The 15,354-nt window shown below is 42.3% G+C and overlaps 1 protein-coding gene across 1 annotated transcript in view; it reads right to left on the minus strand.

Moving 5' to 3' along the window:
• LOC134339780 (protein LYRIC-like) overlaps positions 1-15,354 on the minus strand; it is a 117,277-nt gene that overhangs the window by 73,595 nt on the left and 28,328 nt on the right. The window contains exons 3-4 of the mRNA XM_063036552.1: positions 8,572-8,656; positions 5,487-5,660 (exon numbers count right to left, since the gene is read on the minus strand). Of these exons, the coding sequence (XP_062892622.1) occupies positions 5,487-5,660; positions 8,572-8,656 (259 nt within the window). The remainder of the gene's footprint in view (positions 1-5,486; positions 5,661-8,571; positions 8,657-15,354) is intronic.

Raw genomic sequence — 15,354 nt, forward strand, 5'->3', positions numbered from 1 at the left:
TAAAAGAAACATCCTCGCCGCGTTCCGTCTATCCAAGAGATTCTCCGTCATCCACCTATAATCCTTTGGTTTTTCTAACATCTAGCTGGTGAACCTAAAATTCAAGCACCTCAGGTGCGTCCATCAAAGATAATGGAGAAGGAAAGAAGAAGCTGCTCCACTGATGCCTCCATCCATATATGTTAAAGAAAATATGAATGTCACTTTTGGTTTAGGACTCTGTCAGGAGGCTTGACTCCAAAGCAAAGCAGCAGAGATGATTCAGCCATGAATGATAACTTTAATAATAGACTACAAAAATTTCAAGCCACAAGGGGCTACAAATTGAGGGAGAGAGCAGATACTGAACGCCACAGGCATCAATTTAGCTGAGGGCTAGGAGCAACTGGTAAAGGCTGTTTCAATCGGTGAACAAGGACTGTAAATGAGAGCTGGGTTTAAATAGGCTGAGAGCTGGAAATGAGTGGCAGGAGACGCCTGTTAACTGGGTGGAGACTGGGAGGTGCGTGCCCGTGCAGCCTGACAGGACCCTCCCTCCTGCCGCTAGCACCTGACAGCTCATAACAATCTGGTGGAACTCCTCAATTAGGAATGGATCCAAGATGAAACTGGACAGTACCCAAGACCTCTCTTCCAGGCCATGTCCTTCTCAGTCAACACCCTGTCCATGACGATGTGAATCCATCAACTAGCGAACGTGCAGACTGGACTACCTTCTACTGTCCTAGGTTCCAGAGTGCAGCGAATTGAGTTGTCTACGGAAAACAGGCTTGAGGCAGGACGTGAGGAAGGTAGGTGTGATACTAAGGGACGGTGGCAGCTGGAGACTGCAGGAGTCAATGCACGAGGTTAGATCTCGGGAGGGTAGCCTGACATAGTCCCCAGGCAGGAGTAGTCTGGCCTGGGCAAGCTAGCCGTTGGCCTCGGCAGCTAGGATGGCTCTCCGTGCCATTTTCCAAGCATTCCGGCAGCACCAAATCGAGGCGCTGGTGGATGGGAATTCCACTATTGGCTTGTCTGTGGGTCACACCGGGTGGGGGGGGGGGGTCAGTGGGGTGGGAGTTGTAGCCTTAGTGATGTGAGAGCACAGAGATTGAGGGACTGTTATGGACCTCAGGAGCCCAGAGGGCTGTGGGTTGGAGGACTTGGACTAGACACATTGAGGGCAGGCAGCGATGAGCTGATATACATCTGCAATCATGGTGGGCCACTTGAACCAGCAGCGCAGAAAATCCGGAGGTGAGGAGCAGGCCCACTGGAGTGCCTCAGAACATACGACTGCCGGCATGTACACATAGTCAGCAGGTGTGTCAGCCGGAACAGGCTTGTGCTGTAGGGCCTGATGGATCTGGTTCTCAAGATTCCAGACATTCGAGGCAAGGATCTGAGAAGGTAAAATGCTGGGCTGAGGGTCGATCTCCATTTCAGCTGGGTCAAATTGTCATCACAGGGTGTTCTTGGAAGCAGGTTGGCAGGAAATGAAGTTGAATTGCTTGAAGAAGGGGGCCCAGTGAGTCTGATGTGGGTGGACTTAGTTGGTCTGCTGTATGGATATGAGGTTCTGGTTGTCAGTCCAGATCAGGAGGTTTTGGTGTCTCCATTCCTCCAAGGCCGTTTGATGGTGAGTAGCTCCCTGTCTCTTACTCCATAACGGCGCCGTATAAAGTTGAACTTGCTCGAAAAGAAGGCACAAGGGTGTGTCTTGCAGTCCAGTCCTCGTTGGGAGAAGATGTCCCCGGCACCCACAGCAGATGCGTCCACGTATACAAAAAAAAAGTCCAGAGGGGTTCGGATGGTAGAGAATGCGAGCAGTGGTGAAGCTCTCTTGAGCTCCTCGAAAGCATGGTGCACGGCAGCAGACCAGGTTGTCTGTGAGGTAGGTGACTTGTTGAGGGAGGTAAGAGAAGTGACAACTTGGCCGTAGTTTCTGACGAAACGCTGGTAGAAGTTCCAGAAGCCCAAGAAGCAAAGTAGCTGATTGTGGGGAGTGTGGTTAGGGCCATTCAACGATGTTGCACACTTTCTCTGGGTCCATGGTTATGCCTTGCGGTGTAAGAATGGTACCCTGGAAGGAAATGAAGGGAGTGGGAAGTGCAGAATCAAATATTGCTGTGATGATTGTACGTTCTAGTATCGATTGTTTGGCGACAATAAAGTATAAAGTATAAATGACTGGGGTGAGGAACTGGCATTTCTCTAACTTACAGTAGAGTGGGTTTTCAAGAAGATGCCGAAGGACAGAGGGGATGTGACAGAAGTGGTCTTCGGGGCCCTTGGAGATGAAGATATTCATAAAGGCTTAGAAAATGACTGGACTGTTGGAAAGTCTGAAAGGCATCACCAAGTACCCGTGGTGGCCAGTGGGTGTTATAACTGCCATCTTCCACTCACCCCCCCCTCCCCCCAAGTGGATGTGGATCAGGTTGTACACACTCCACAGGTCCAGTGTGGTGAAGATCTAAGCCCCACGGAGTGCTTCGAATGTGCTGTACATCAAGGGGAGAATGGTGATTTTGTTGAGTCCATGGTAGCCATTGCAGGGATAAAGTCCCCCATCTTGCTTTTTGGCAAAGAAGAACTTTGCACCGGCTAGGGGCTGGGATGGTCGTAGCGCTTCAGTGACATAGTCATTCATGGCTTTGGTCTCAGGATGGGACAGGCAGAACATATGGCTTCGGGGGAAAGGTGGTACCTGGGAGGAGGTCGATCACACACAGTTGTGTGGTTGGTGCAGAGGCTGGGTGTTGGGCTCCCTTTAGCTAATGCGATAGTTAGGCTGTGATATTCCTGGGGGGGGGGGTTTGGTGAGGTCAAGGGTTTCCTCTGTCTCCATGGATTGATGGGATGAAGTCAGCTGAGGTTGCAGGCACGTGGGACTCCAACTCAGCAGTGAACTGGATAACCAGGCGAAGTGAGGGCCTTGAGTGGTGAGCCAGAGGTAACCCAAAATGAGAGGAGTGTTGAGCGAGTCGATCAGGAGGAATTGGATGGACATGTGGTGCACCCTGATGCACAGATCGTGTGTGTGCTCTGACCGCCCCAGACCCCAAAGGACATCTGTCAGTGGCTGTGATGCAGAGGAGGTGAGAGATAGGCTCAGTAGGGAGTCCAAGCTGTATACACAGAGTCCGATCCAGAAAGCTGCCTGTGTGCCAGTACCCACCAGAGCCTTCGGGGTGTGGAGGAGGACAGAGAGAGCGAGTCAGAACGAGGGGCTGGAGGGTGACTACCAGATAGAGGGTCCCTTATCTCTGCTGGGTGGTGCCTTTTCCAGACGCAGTGGGCATTTGATGCATGGGTGATCGGCAGCTCCGCAGTAAGCATGTCAAAACTCACAGGGATCCACTGAAGCATTGAGGCACTGAATCCAGGGCTCAAAAGGAGAAGGTTAACTGGCGCAGGGTTACTGTATTGAGACGGAGAGTTGGAAGAGAGCAGCAAGCAGATGGTCAATGGTTTCCTGCTGCTTCTGATCATGTGCCCACATCAACAGATGACCTTCCTTTAGATGAGCATAATCTGCTGTATCAATCGATGGTTCACCCATCCTGTTAGGAAATGTAGAGGAGGCTTAACCCAGAAGCAGAGTAGTGGAGACGATTCAGCAATGAATGATAACTTTATAGATTGGGAAAATAACAAGCCACAAGGGGCCACAAACAAGAGAGAACAGATATGAAATACCACAGGCAACAAAGTAACTGAAGGCTAGGAGCAACTGGTTGAGGCTGGCTGGTTCGATGGGTGAACAAGGACTGTGGATGAGAGCTGGGTTTAAATAGGCTGCAGGTGATGAGCTGGAAATGAGTGGCAGGCAACTCCTGTTAGCTGGCGGAGACTGGGAGGAGCCTGCCTATGCAGGCCTGACACTCTCAAATACCAATGCATAAGCAAAATCTTCACTGACATTTACTGTTTTGTTACTGCTGTTAACTCCATGCTCTTGACATATCCAGCCTAAAAGGGTAAGGCAGCAAACCATTTGTAGTGGAATTGGACCTAATATTTAAGCAAAGAATTATTATGGTAGCTCATACCTTAAACTGGAATTCTACCTAACTTTATCATTCCTACAAAGACAAACAACCTTCCTCTAATTTTAGGTAAAAATCAATAATTCCAAAAACGTAACCTACGGACTACAAAGTAATAGATTGTCCTGGAGAACAATGCAGCACCAGCAACTCTTTGAATCTTATGTTTCTAACATAAAATTACAAAAGAAAAAAATTACATAAGTACAGAGAAAATCTATAAGTGTTTTGGTGGGACTGGAGGACCTGAGTTATAAGATTGAATACATTGGCACTTATTTCATGGAACAAAGAAGACTGAGGGGAGATTTGATAGAGGCATACAAAATTATGAGGGGTATAGATGGGGTAAATGCAAGCAGGCTTTTTCCACTGAGGTTGGGTGGAACTACAAGCAGAGGTCATGGGTTAAGATTGAAAGGTGAAAAGTTTGAGGAGAACATGGGGAAACTTCTTCACTCAGAGGGCTGTGAGAGTGTAGAAAGGCTGCTAGTGCAAACAGTGCATGCAAGCTCGATCTCAACATTTGAGAGGAATTTGGATAAGTACATGGACTACAAGGGTATGGAGGGCTATGGTTCTGGTGCAGCTTGATGGGAGTAGGAGTAGGCAGCTTGATGGTTTGGCATGGACTAGATGGGCTGAAGGACCTGCTTCTGTGCTGTACCTTTCAGTGACTCTAAGAGAAAAGTAAGGTAAAGACAAGCTGGCAGCCCATATACACGGCAACTAGTGAGCCAAAAGAGTTAGTGGATGAGATCCATTATTAGATTTATTCCTAAATAGGAAACTACAGAAATAAAAATAGAAAAATATAATTTATTACAAAGTTTACAGATGTGGTCTAAAAATGTAGATATTACTCATAAGATGAATTGCTGTAGGAGCTTTCTGATCATCCGTTGTAACTTTAGAGGCGGATGGTTGGAAGCCCTGTGGTAGCGTACACACACTACTTAAGTTGCTTCTACAAGGTTTCTTCAGGTCTTTCCATGAAGGTACAGTGAAAGATCCGGAGATCCGTTCGGAAATTCAATCCCGGATATTCAATGACTAGTCAAATAATCAGGTGTCTCAAGAAAATAAGCTTTCTGTAAATAATACTGCTACTTATCTAATCCATTTGAAAGGATCACCATTCACACATTAATCAATTCCTTCAGACTTCAGAAGAATTTTCCTGGCCAATTTTATCCACCTCACAAACTCGTAGCTGTCATTATTCAAGTCCAAATTTGGTTCAGATGTTTAGTACATGCTTCTAAATTTTACTGGTGATCATAATCTAAATGGATTAAATTAAGACTTTATGCCAAAACTGGAAAAGAACAAGGAGAAAATAAATTTACTGAAAAATATATTTATTTTCTCCGAAGATATGCCTCACTGTTTTTTGTATTTTTAAACTTTGACCTAAGCATCTAATAAATCACACTGGTGATTTTGAAATACCTTCTTGATCATCTGATCCTCTGTAATCCTTCACAGTTCTTGATGCAGTCCTATTTCCATCAGAATGAAGAGGAACAGTTGGATCAGCAACACAGGTCACATCACATTTCTTCTTTTGGCGCTCCTTTCTCTGTTGACGTTTCTCTCGATTACTGATTTTTGTGACCCAGTCTCCTAGGAAACAACAAATGAATAAACCTTTCATTTATTTTGCATACACGAGAAGATCTACAGATGCTGAAAATCCAAAGCAACGCACAGAAAATGCTGGAGGAATTCAGCAGGTCAGGCAGCGTCTATGGAAAAGAGTAAACAGTTGATGTTTCAGGCTGAGACCCTTCATCAGGACTGAGAACGCAGGGGGGAGATGCAAAAATTTTAAAAAATGGAGGGGGGTAATGACTCTAGCTGAAGGTGATAGGTCAAGCCAGGTGGGTGGGAAAGGTCAATCAAGGGTTGGAGAAAAAAGAACCTAATAGGAGAGGAGAATGGACAAGAGGAGAAAGGGAAGGCGACCCAGGGAGAAGTAATGGGCAGATGAGAAGAGGTAAAGGTCAGAGTGGGGAATAGAGGAAGAAGGGGAGGAAATCTGTTCACCAGGAGAAAACGATATTCATGCCATCGTCTTCCCCCCTTCATTCTCAGCCCTAATGAAGGGTCTTGGCCCAAAACATCAACTGTCACCATAGATACCCATGGTGAATATACCCAAGCAGCATTTTCATCTGTGACTCCAAAAGGTATTACAATTTGTAAGTGACACAACTAACTCAAGTCACTGTTCAGTCATTGACTGCTACAAAGGAACGGCTGAAAATCCATGCAAATTGCAAATTTTATTATTATTTCGAAAGTAAACAAAAATATTTTAGTGCCTCTAGGTTTCCTTGTCTCCTTTCCTTAAATTCTAGTTTCTTTTATTAACATATTCCAGTTAGCCAAGCTTGGTAACCTGCAACTTTCCTTGAACTTGACAATCACTATCAAAGTTTCCAAGCATTATTATTATGCAAGAAGAGATACAAAAAATCTCTCGAATATTCTTTTTTCCAAAAGATCTTTCTCTCTTCTATAAAAAGCAATAGTTCTTGTATTTTTTCAGACTTTTGCATAGGCAGCAAACTTATTTTGCAAAGGGTGTCTTACTGATAACCATTAATAAAACATAAATTTACCATTGAATAAATAAATGTTTTATCTATCCTGAAAGAAGAACAGTAAATCTTTGGAAACTCTAGTGCTAACTACTACAGATTAGAGTTGGCGATCTCAGTAATGCTTTTTCTAAATTTCTTCCCATTGCAAGAAGTGTGTGGTCTGGCCAGGCATTTGAAGGATCCAGATTAAATAATGATTTCTCCAATACAAATTGATCGAGACTCCATGCAGCACTGTTTGGGCCTGTTTTCTGTGCCTTGGGACCAATATAACACTTCTTTCCATCAGGTACTTGATTGACTTCAGAATAATGAGGGGGGAAATCTCATTTTAAAAATGACTGAATATGAAAAGTCCTAAATAGAATGGACATTGAAAGGATGTTTCCAATAGTGGGAGAGTCTAGAACCAGAGGGTACTGCATCAGAATAGAAGGGTGCCCCTTTGGAACGGTGATGGGGAGGAATTTTGGACAACCCGATGGTGAATCTGTGGAATTCACTGCCACAGAAGCTGTGGAAGCCAAGTTATTGGGGATTTTTAAAGCAAACGTTGAAGGTTCGTTATTAGTAAGGGCATCAAAGGTTATGAAAGGAAGGCAGGAGAAAGGGGTTGGAAGGGAAAATAAATCAGCCATGATTGAATTATGTTGTAGGCTCAATGAGCCAAATGGCCCAATTCTGCTTCTATTTCCTCCTTTGTCTTATGGTCTTTCTATTTTCCCCCATCTATATCAGGTGAATTTCATGAAATAATCACTACATCCAAATTTAACAGGAAGCATTACTTCTCTTTTACAGTTTCCGTATTTTAAGAATGGGAATGACACAACTCCATCTGAAATCATGTTAGAACAGAAACAAAACTCAATTGTACATTCGCAATGAAACTCAAGATAACAGGCTGGAGCAGATTTTCTGCTTGCCCAAGATTGCCTGCCTTTCCACTGGACATCCTGTTTTTTCCACTGCAATCCCAAGCACAAATGTCTGCTGCAAGGAGAGACAACATAACTTGAGGAGCAAGGTCCATAGGGTTTTCCAGCTTATTGTTAGAGCGACGTTTAGTTTAGCACATCTATCAAATGACTTTAGCCACCAACCTTCAAATCTGAATATAGAGTGTAGATGTAGTTTGAAATGCAGCTCTGAACAAGAGGTTTCTAAAAGTCTTTAATCACTGACCAGATAATGCGGAATTTTGTGGTGTGGGTGTGAATCAGGATGTTTGAAGAAGTTTGTGTGTAGTTTCAAAGAAAGCATTGTGGATGCATTGTATGGAATTGTTGTCTGATGTTTAGCATAGAAAATATTGGGTAGCGAGGGCCAGCAAGATCTTTCAACCAAAAGTGTCTCAATATGATGCCTGCTGCATCTTGTTTTGTTGAATAAAGAGGCTGCTTCATATCCACCAGTAACGTTCTCTGATGACTTAATTCATGCAACAATGCTCATAACCACGTCCTGGCCAGTTTGAAGCAAGAACTCATGGGAATCTTCATGGAGAAAGAAATTTGACATCTTTGTGAGAAATGCTAATTAAAATTCTTCTAGAATTAACATTAGTTTATGAGATGACATATTGAGAACATAGATCCACATTTCCAGATTATGACCAGGTCTTTAGTAATTAAAACATAATCTCACAAGCACCTGCTTTGATTCTTTTTATTTGTTCATGCCTAAATCAATAAGATTTGTAATGGTGGTAGCATGAAGTACTGAAGCCATTATGAGTTCCCCCATCTCCCTCTAAAAGTGTTTAGTCTCATCTTCAAGAGAAATTTGGCCACAATTCATCATAGAGAAGTCCTTTAATCTAATGAAGCAGGCGGAAAGGAAATTAATCTATGCCTCAGAACATGACTTTCCCTTAAATATACATTCTCATTTTTAGGATTCAATTGAATTGCAATTTTCAAACTCACCAGCTTCTTCCTCACTTTTTTCTTTATTTCCTGCAACATTCTTATCCTTAGGTCTCTCGTTAACTCGTTGCTTTTTCTTTTTGGCCTGTGAGAGTAAAGTAACAATGACTTCAGATGTCTGTAATGTACAGAATGCTTCACATAACCACAGGAGGCTTCGAATATATGGGGGAGAAAACAGTTTTACTGAACTTCCTATTTGTGCTGGCTGTTATTTTCATATCAAGTTCAGATACTAATGGGGTTAGATGGGCTCTAAATTACAATGACATATTGCTAATAGCTTGCCTCAGAGCCCTTTTTAAATCTGGATTTGGCTGAAGTACAAACTCAAATGACAAAGTAAACAGTAGCTTAATGCTAGTTTATCATAATGTAGATGCTGTAAATTATCAGGGCTTTTTCGAATTGCCATGCAAGTGATCACAATGAAATGCTCAAAACTGTACCATTATACGTATCAATTTACACCCACATTTAACTCTTCTGCATGTCCAATAATAAGAATTTGAAAATAATTAATACATTGAACATCAACTTGGCAACAGTTAGGTTTGTGAAAAAGCAGAGAATCAGATGAACAGTTTTTAGATTATTTAACATAAGCAAGGCTACATAGTGGTTTAGCAGATACTGTATGAGCATGGATAATGATCATTGGTTTAGTTTGTTTTAACTGAACCTTACAGATGATAGTAATTATAAGGTTTCTTGGGCTTTAGAAATTTTCAGTTCAATTTCTCAAAATAATTCTGATTGGATGATGGGGCAGACCATGCAAGGTGGAGAAAAGATTTGTTTTAATGTGGCACCAACTCAATGTCTCAATCTTGACTGAAATAATCAGGTTGAACTGAGCTATGCAAAAGTGAGGCTGTGGCCTACCTCACCCCCAGATTTGGGGAAAACTCGACATACAAAGCAAAACTTTCAACGTTCTGTTGCATTCCCACACTTTTATTAAATATATGCTTTAAAATTTGAAAAAAAAATCCTGGAAAAATATGAAGACCTTGTAATCTGGAGATTTTATAAATGGTACTTCATAAAAACCATTCAAATTAGTTCTTTTTCCACTCACTATTGTGCTGATTTGCTGGTGAAGCCATACATTTGTATACTAACTGAACTAGAGTATTGATAAAGCAATACTAAAGTCACTGGTGGAGAGAATAATACAGTATGGAGAGGTCTTTCACCCCATCATCTAAATGCTGACCTTTTACAATAATCCTAAAATTATTATTTTTTTTCCCTATTTCAGAATCAGAAACAGGTTTAATATCACTGACATACATTGTGAAATATATTGTCTTTCTTACTTATTTAATTTTTTTCCTTCTTTCCCCACATTTCTATTAAATCTCCCCAAATTTTCATATACATTGCATTCACTTACACATTAGGAGTAACTTACAATGGACAATAAATCAGCATGCCAGCCTACTGGAGATTTTTAAGGAGGTAAAACAAGTAAGGGAGAACGGTGCCTTTGGACTTTCAGAACGTTTTTGACAGGGTACCAATTAAGAGGCTTGCATACAAGATTAAAGTTCATGGAATACTGGTGTTGATGAGATTCAGGTGACTGAATGGAAACAGAGCAGGAATAAACAACTGTTGTTCTGGGTGTCAGGGTGTAGTTGGGGGGCCCTAGCTATAATAACACCTCTAAATCCACAGATTACACGAAGCTGCAGGGGTAATAGGTCCATTGGAGAGTAATTTGTGAGGAGGAGGAGGTGGTCCCAATGTGATTTGACAGGTTAAGTGGCATCATCCAGTAAGGTTCTAAAAACAAAAGCCATAAAACATAGGAGTAGAACTAGGCCATTCAGCCCATCAACTACTCCACAATTTGATCATGGCTGTTTTATTTTCCCTCTCAATCTCATTCTCCTGCCTTTTGCCTATAACCTTTGATGCCCTTACTAATTAGGAAACTATCAAACTCTGCTTTATTAATACACCATAACTTGGCTTCCACAACGTCTGTGGCAAAGAATTCACTACCCTCTGTCTAATGAAATTCCTCAACTCTGTTTTAAAGGGACATCCTTCTATCCTGAGGTTGTGTCCTCCTGTACTAGACACTCTCACCAATGGAAACATCCATTCCACGTCCAATCTATTTGGGCGTTTTACTATTCAGTAGGCTTCAATGAGATGTCCCCTCATTCTTCTAAGCTCCAACAAGTACAGGCCCAGAGACATCAAATACTCCTCACATGTTAACAAATTCATTTTCGTGATCATTTTCTTAAACTTTCTCTGAACCCTCTCCAATGCCAGCACATCCCTTCTTAAATTTGGGGCCCAAAACTACTCCAAATGTAGTTTCATCAATATCTTGTAAAGCCTCAGCATTACATCCTTGCTCTTATATTCTCATCCTCTTGAAATGACTGCTAGCATTACATTTGTCATCATTTCTATTGATTCAACCTGTAAGTTAACCTTTAGAAATACTGCCCCAGGACTCCCAGATCTCTCTGCAGTTCTAACTTCTGATTTCACTGTCTGTTTAGAAAATAGTCTACACGTTTATTCCTTCTACCAAAGCGCATGACCATACACTTACCTACACTATATTCCATCTGCGACTTCTTTGCCCATTCTCTTAATCTGCCCAAGTCCTTCTGCAGACCCCCGACTTCCACTACCTGCCCCTCTACCTATCTTTGTATCATCTGCAAACTTGGTCACAAAGCCATCAATTCTGTCATCAAGATTATTAACATATTATGTGAAAAGTAGTGGACCTAACAATGACCGCTACAGAACACCACTAGTCGCTGGCAGCCAACCAGATAAGGCCCTCTTTATTCCCACTCTGTCATACAGCCAATCTTCTGTCCATGCTCCTGCCATTCCTGTAACAACATGAGCTCTAAGAATCTGGTAGATTCTGAAAGGAGATGCAATGGAACCTGGGTGTCTTTAGAGTGCCAGTCACCAAATCAAAGCGTTCAGGTGCAGCATGCAAGTAGAAAGGCAAATTATATGTTTGCAATTTTTTTTCACAAGAGCACTAGACTGCAGCAGCAAGGATTTCTTGCTGTACCTGTATGAGGCCTCAATGAAATTCCACACAGAGCAGGTGGAGTTTTGCTTTCCTTAATCTAAGGAAGGATGTTTTTGCCAAGCAAGGAATACAACGAAGAGAATTTCACAGGTTCTTCACCCCCTGCTTGAAGATTTTTTTTTTGATCTTATGACAGACCCTTTATCTGAGGTTTTAGCCCGTGGTTCTAGACTTTACAGTCATCAGGAATAAACCCTGTTAGTTGTGTACCTAGTTCTGTTAATATTTTATAGTTTTCTTTTGTGAAATTCCCTCTCACCCCTCTGTACTTCAGCACATTTCAAGCTGCCTGACCCATGCTCTCTTACATGAGAGTGTGCCATCCGAGCAACCACATATTAGATCTTTGTTGTACTCTTTGCTTGGCATCTCCTCCCTGTCTATTGCTCGGCAAGTCTCAGCTCTTCAAGTACATTCAAGTATTCTTAAAATATGGTCAACATTTCTGTATCTACTATCTTTTCATGTTGGGTTTTCCAAGTCAATACTACCCATTCAGTGAAAAAAGTCTTTGTCACCCTTTTAATCCTTCTGTCAATTATTTTAAACCCCTTGGTTTTTCATCATTGTCTAACAGAAACAGATCTGTCTATTTAATCAATCCAAGCTCCCGATCACCTCTTCCCAGCAATAGGCTAACCACAATCAAAATCAGAATCAGGTTTATTATCAATGGCATACATTCAGTAGCCACTTGATTAGGTACCTCCTGCACAAGTGCTTACTGAGTGTCTATTTGTTGTCTTCTACTGCTGTAGACCAAGCACTTTAAGGTTCGATGTGTGAATCATTCAGAGATGCTCTTTTGCACACCACTGTTGTAACGTGTGGTTATTTGAGTTCCTGTTGCCTTCCTGTTAATTTGAAACAGTCTGGCCATTCCCCTCTGACCTCTCTCAAAGTGTTTTCACCCGCAGAACTGCTGCTCACCAGATGTTTTAAAAAAATTTTTCACATCATTCTCTGTAAACTCTTAAGACTGTTGTGTGTGAAATTTCCAGGAGATCAGCAGTTTCTGGGTTACTCAAACCACCCTGTCTGGTACCAACCATCATTCCACAGTCACTTAGACCACATTTCTTCCTGATTCTGCTGTTTGGTCTGAGCAACAACTGAACCTCTCGACCATGTCTGCATGCTTTTATGCACTGAGTTGCTGCCACATAGTTGGCTGATTAGATATTTGAACTAATGAGCAGCTGCACTGGTGTACCTAATAAAGTGGCCATTGAGTGTACCATTTTGCAGCAGCAGTGCAAGGAAAACTAAAAATTACAATAAGTTACAAAAATAAATCAATCATGCAAAAGGTGCAAAATGTCCATTCATTAACCGTTCATAAATCTGATGGCAGAAAGCAAGAAGCTCCTCTTAAAATATTTTGTGTAGGTGTTCAGGCTCCTGTATCTCCTTCTCTCTGGTAGAAACACAAAGAGGGAATGACCCTGATGGTAAGGGTCTTTAATGATAGATGCAATCTTCCTGAGGCACCAACTGTTGAAGAAATCGTTGATGGTGGGTAGGCTTTTGTCTATGATAGAAATGGCTGAGTCTACAACCCTCTACAGCCTTTTGTGATCCCTGCACATTGGAGCCTCCATTGCAGGCGGTGTTGCAGCCAGTCAAAAAGTTCTCCACTGTACACCTGTCCAAATGTGTAGGAATCTTTGATAACATACCCATTCTCCTCTAACTCCTGATGAAGGAGAGCCTCTGGTGTGCTTTCTTTGTGTCTGCATCAACCTGCTGCGTCCAAAATGGATCCTCTGAGATGCTGACCCCCAGGTACTTGGAGCTGTGAACCCTATCCACCACTGGCCCTTCAACAAAGACTAGAGTGTGTTCTCCACACTTTCCCCTCTTCAGTCCACAATCAATTCCTTGGTCTTGTTGACAATGAGTACAAGGTTGTTTTGTGACACCACTCAATCAGCTGATCCATCACATTCTTGTATACCCCTCATCGTTATCTGAGATTCTGCCAACAAGAGTGGTGTCATTGGTGAATTTATATATGGTGTTTGAGATGTACCTAGCCACATGGTCATGAGAGTAGAGAGAGTAGATCAGTTGGCTAAGCACACATCCTTGAGATGCTCTTGTGCTGATTGTTAGCGCAAAGGAGATAATATTACTGATTCAGACTGAATGCCTGATCAGGAAATTGATATCCTGAAGTTGATTAGTACTGAGAGGATGATGGTGTTGAATGCCACGCTACTATCGATAAACAGCAGCTTGATGTGTGTTTCGCTACTGCCTAGGTGTTCCAAAGTTGAATGGAGAGCCAGTGATGGCTGCATCTGCTGTAGACCTGTAGTGTTAGGCAAACTGCCTCAGGTTCAGATATTAGGCAGAAGTTAATTCTAGAGGTGACCAGAGTCTCAAAGCACTTAATAGATGTGAATGCTACCACGGGATAGTCTAGACCAGGGTTTCTCAACAGGGGTTCCACGGAACCCTAGGGTTCTGTGAGAGGTCGCTAGTGATTCTGTGAGAGATCGGATTAAAAAAAACACATTGTTTTTTTGAACTTCGCTCAATGTGCGATGCTAGTGCTCGCAGTGACCGAGCAATCCCGTAGAGGTCTCTCATCGCCATATGGCATATGTTTATTTGGTTGAGTCCATTCTCAGTTTTTGCTGCAAGGTAGGGGAGGCCATTGATAATTGGTGAGTAGGTGGGCGTCACATGATGACGTGGGATTGAGACGTGTAAATCCAGCTCTCCCGTAAAAAAATCAGCAAAGTACCATTTAAACAAAGTAAAGTTAATAAATACTTTCCGAAAACTACTTGTAAACTTTGTAAGACTACTCTATGATATGTCTCGTAAACCGCAACAGAAGAAGTCTGTTGTTGTGAAGTCGCCGCGAGATGGGAAGAAAAAAGGGCCTACTGCAGCGATGGAGCCTCAGATTCAGGTTGGATCTCCTTTGGAGGAGACGTATTTTATCTCTGGCGTAGAAGAACAGGGAGCAATGGCGGCGTTAGCGGTCTCTCGGAAGAAGATACCGGAATTGCGCATGCGCAAATCGACACAACTTAAACTACAAGAACCGACGGCCACTGCAACTGAAAGTGACTCAGAGTCAGAATTGGATATCGCAGAGAATACAGATGAAGAGGAGGAGGAAGAACTGGAAGAGACTGGAAGCAAAGGAGACAACGGAGACATAAGAGAGGCTTTATTGCAATTAACGGCTGAACTAAGAAAATTAAGAACAGTGCTTAGAGACGTGAAGATGTGCTATGATAAAGCTATGAAAAGACAGGATAAAATGGATAAGAAACTTCAGAAGATGGAAAGAACAATGGAGCATATTAACGATAGAGTGGAAAAAACAGAAAATGATGTACTTGTCTGGAACACGGAAAGAAATCGACTCTTGGAGAAAGTGGACGTGTTGGAAAATTTTAGTAGATGTAATAACATTAAAATTGTTGGTCTTAAAGAAGGTATAGAGGGAGATAATCCAATAGAATTTTTTCAAAGGTGGATCCCGAAAACCTTGCAAATGAAAGAGGAAGACCGATCAATTGAAATTGAGCGGGTACATAGAGCTCTAAGACCAAAATCACAAGATGACCAATATCCACGATCAATTTTAATAAAATTCTTAAGATTGCAAGACAAAGAAAGGATCCTACAGGCGGCTGCCCAAGCTGCCAAGAAGAGAAAAGGGCCAGTGATGATAG

This window comes from Mobula hypostoma, chromosome 2, assembly GCF_963921235.1.
Source record: "Mobula hypostoma chromosome 2, sMobHyp1.1, whole genome shotgun sequence".
In the NCBI taxonomy this organism is placed as follows: Eukaryota; Metazoa; Chordata; class Chondrichthyes; order Myliobatiformes; family Myliobatidae; genus Mobula; species Mobula hypostoma.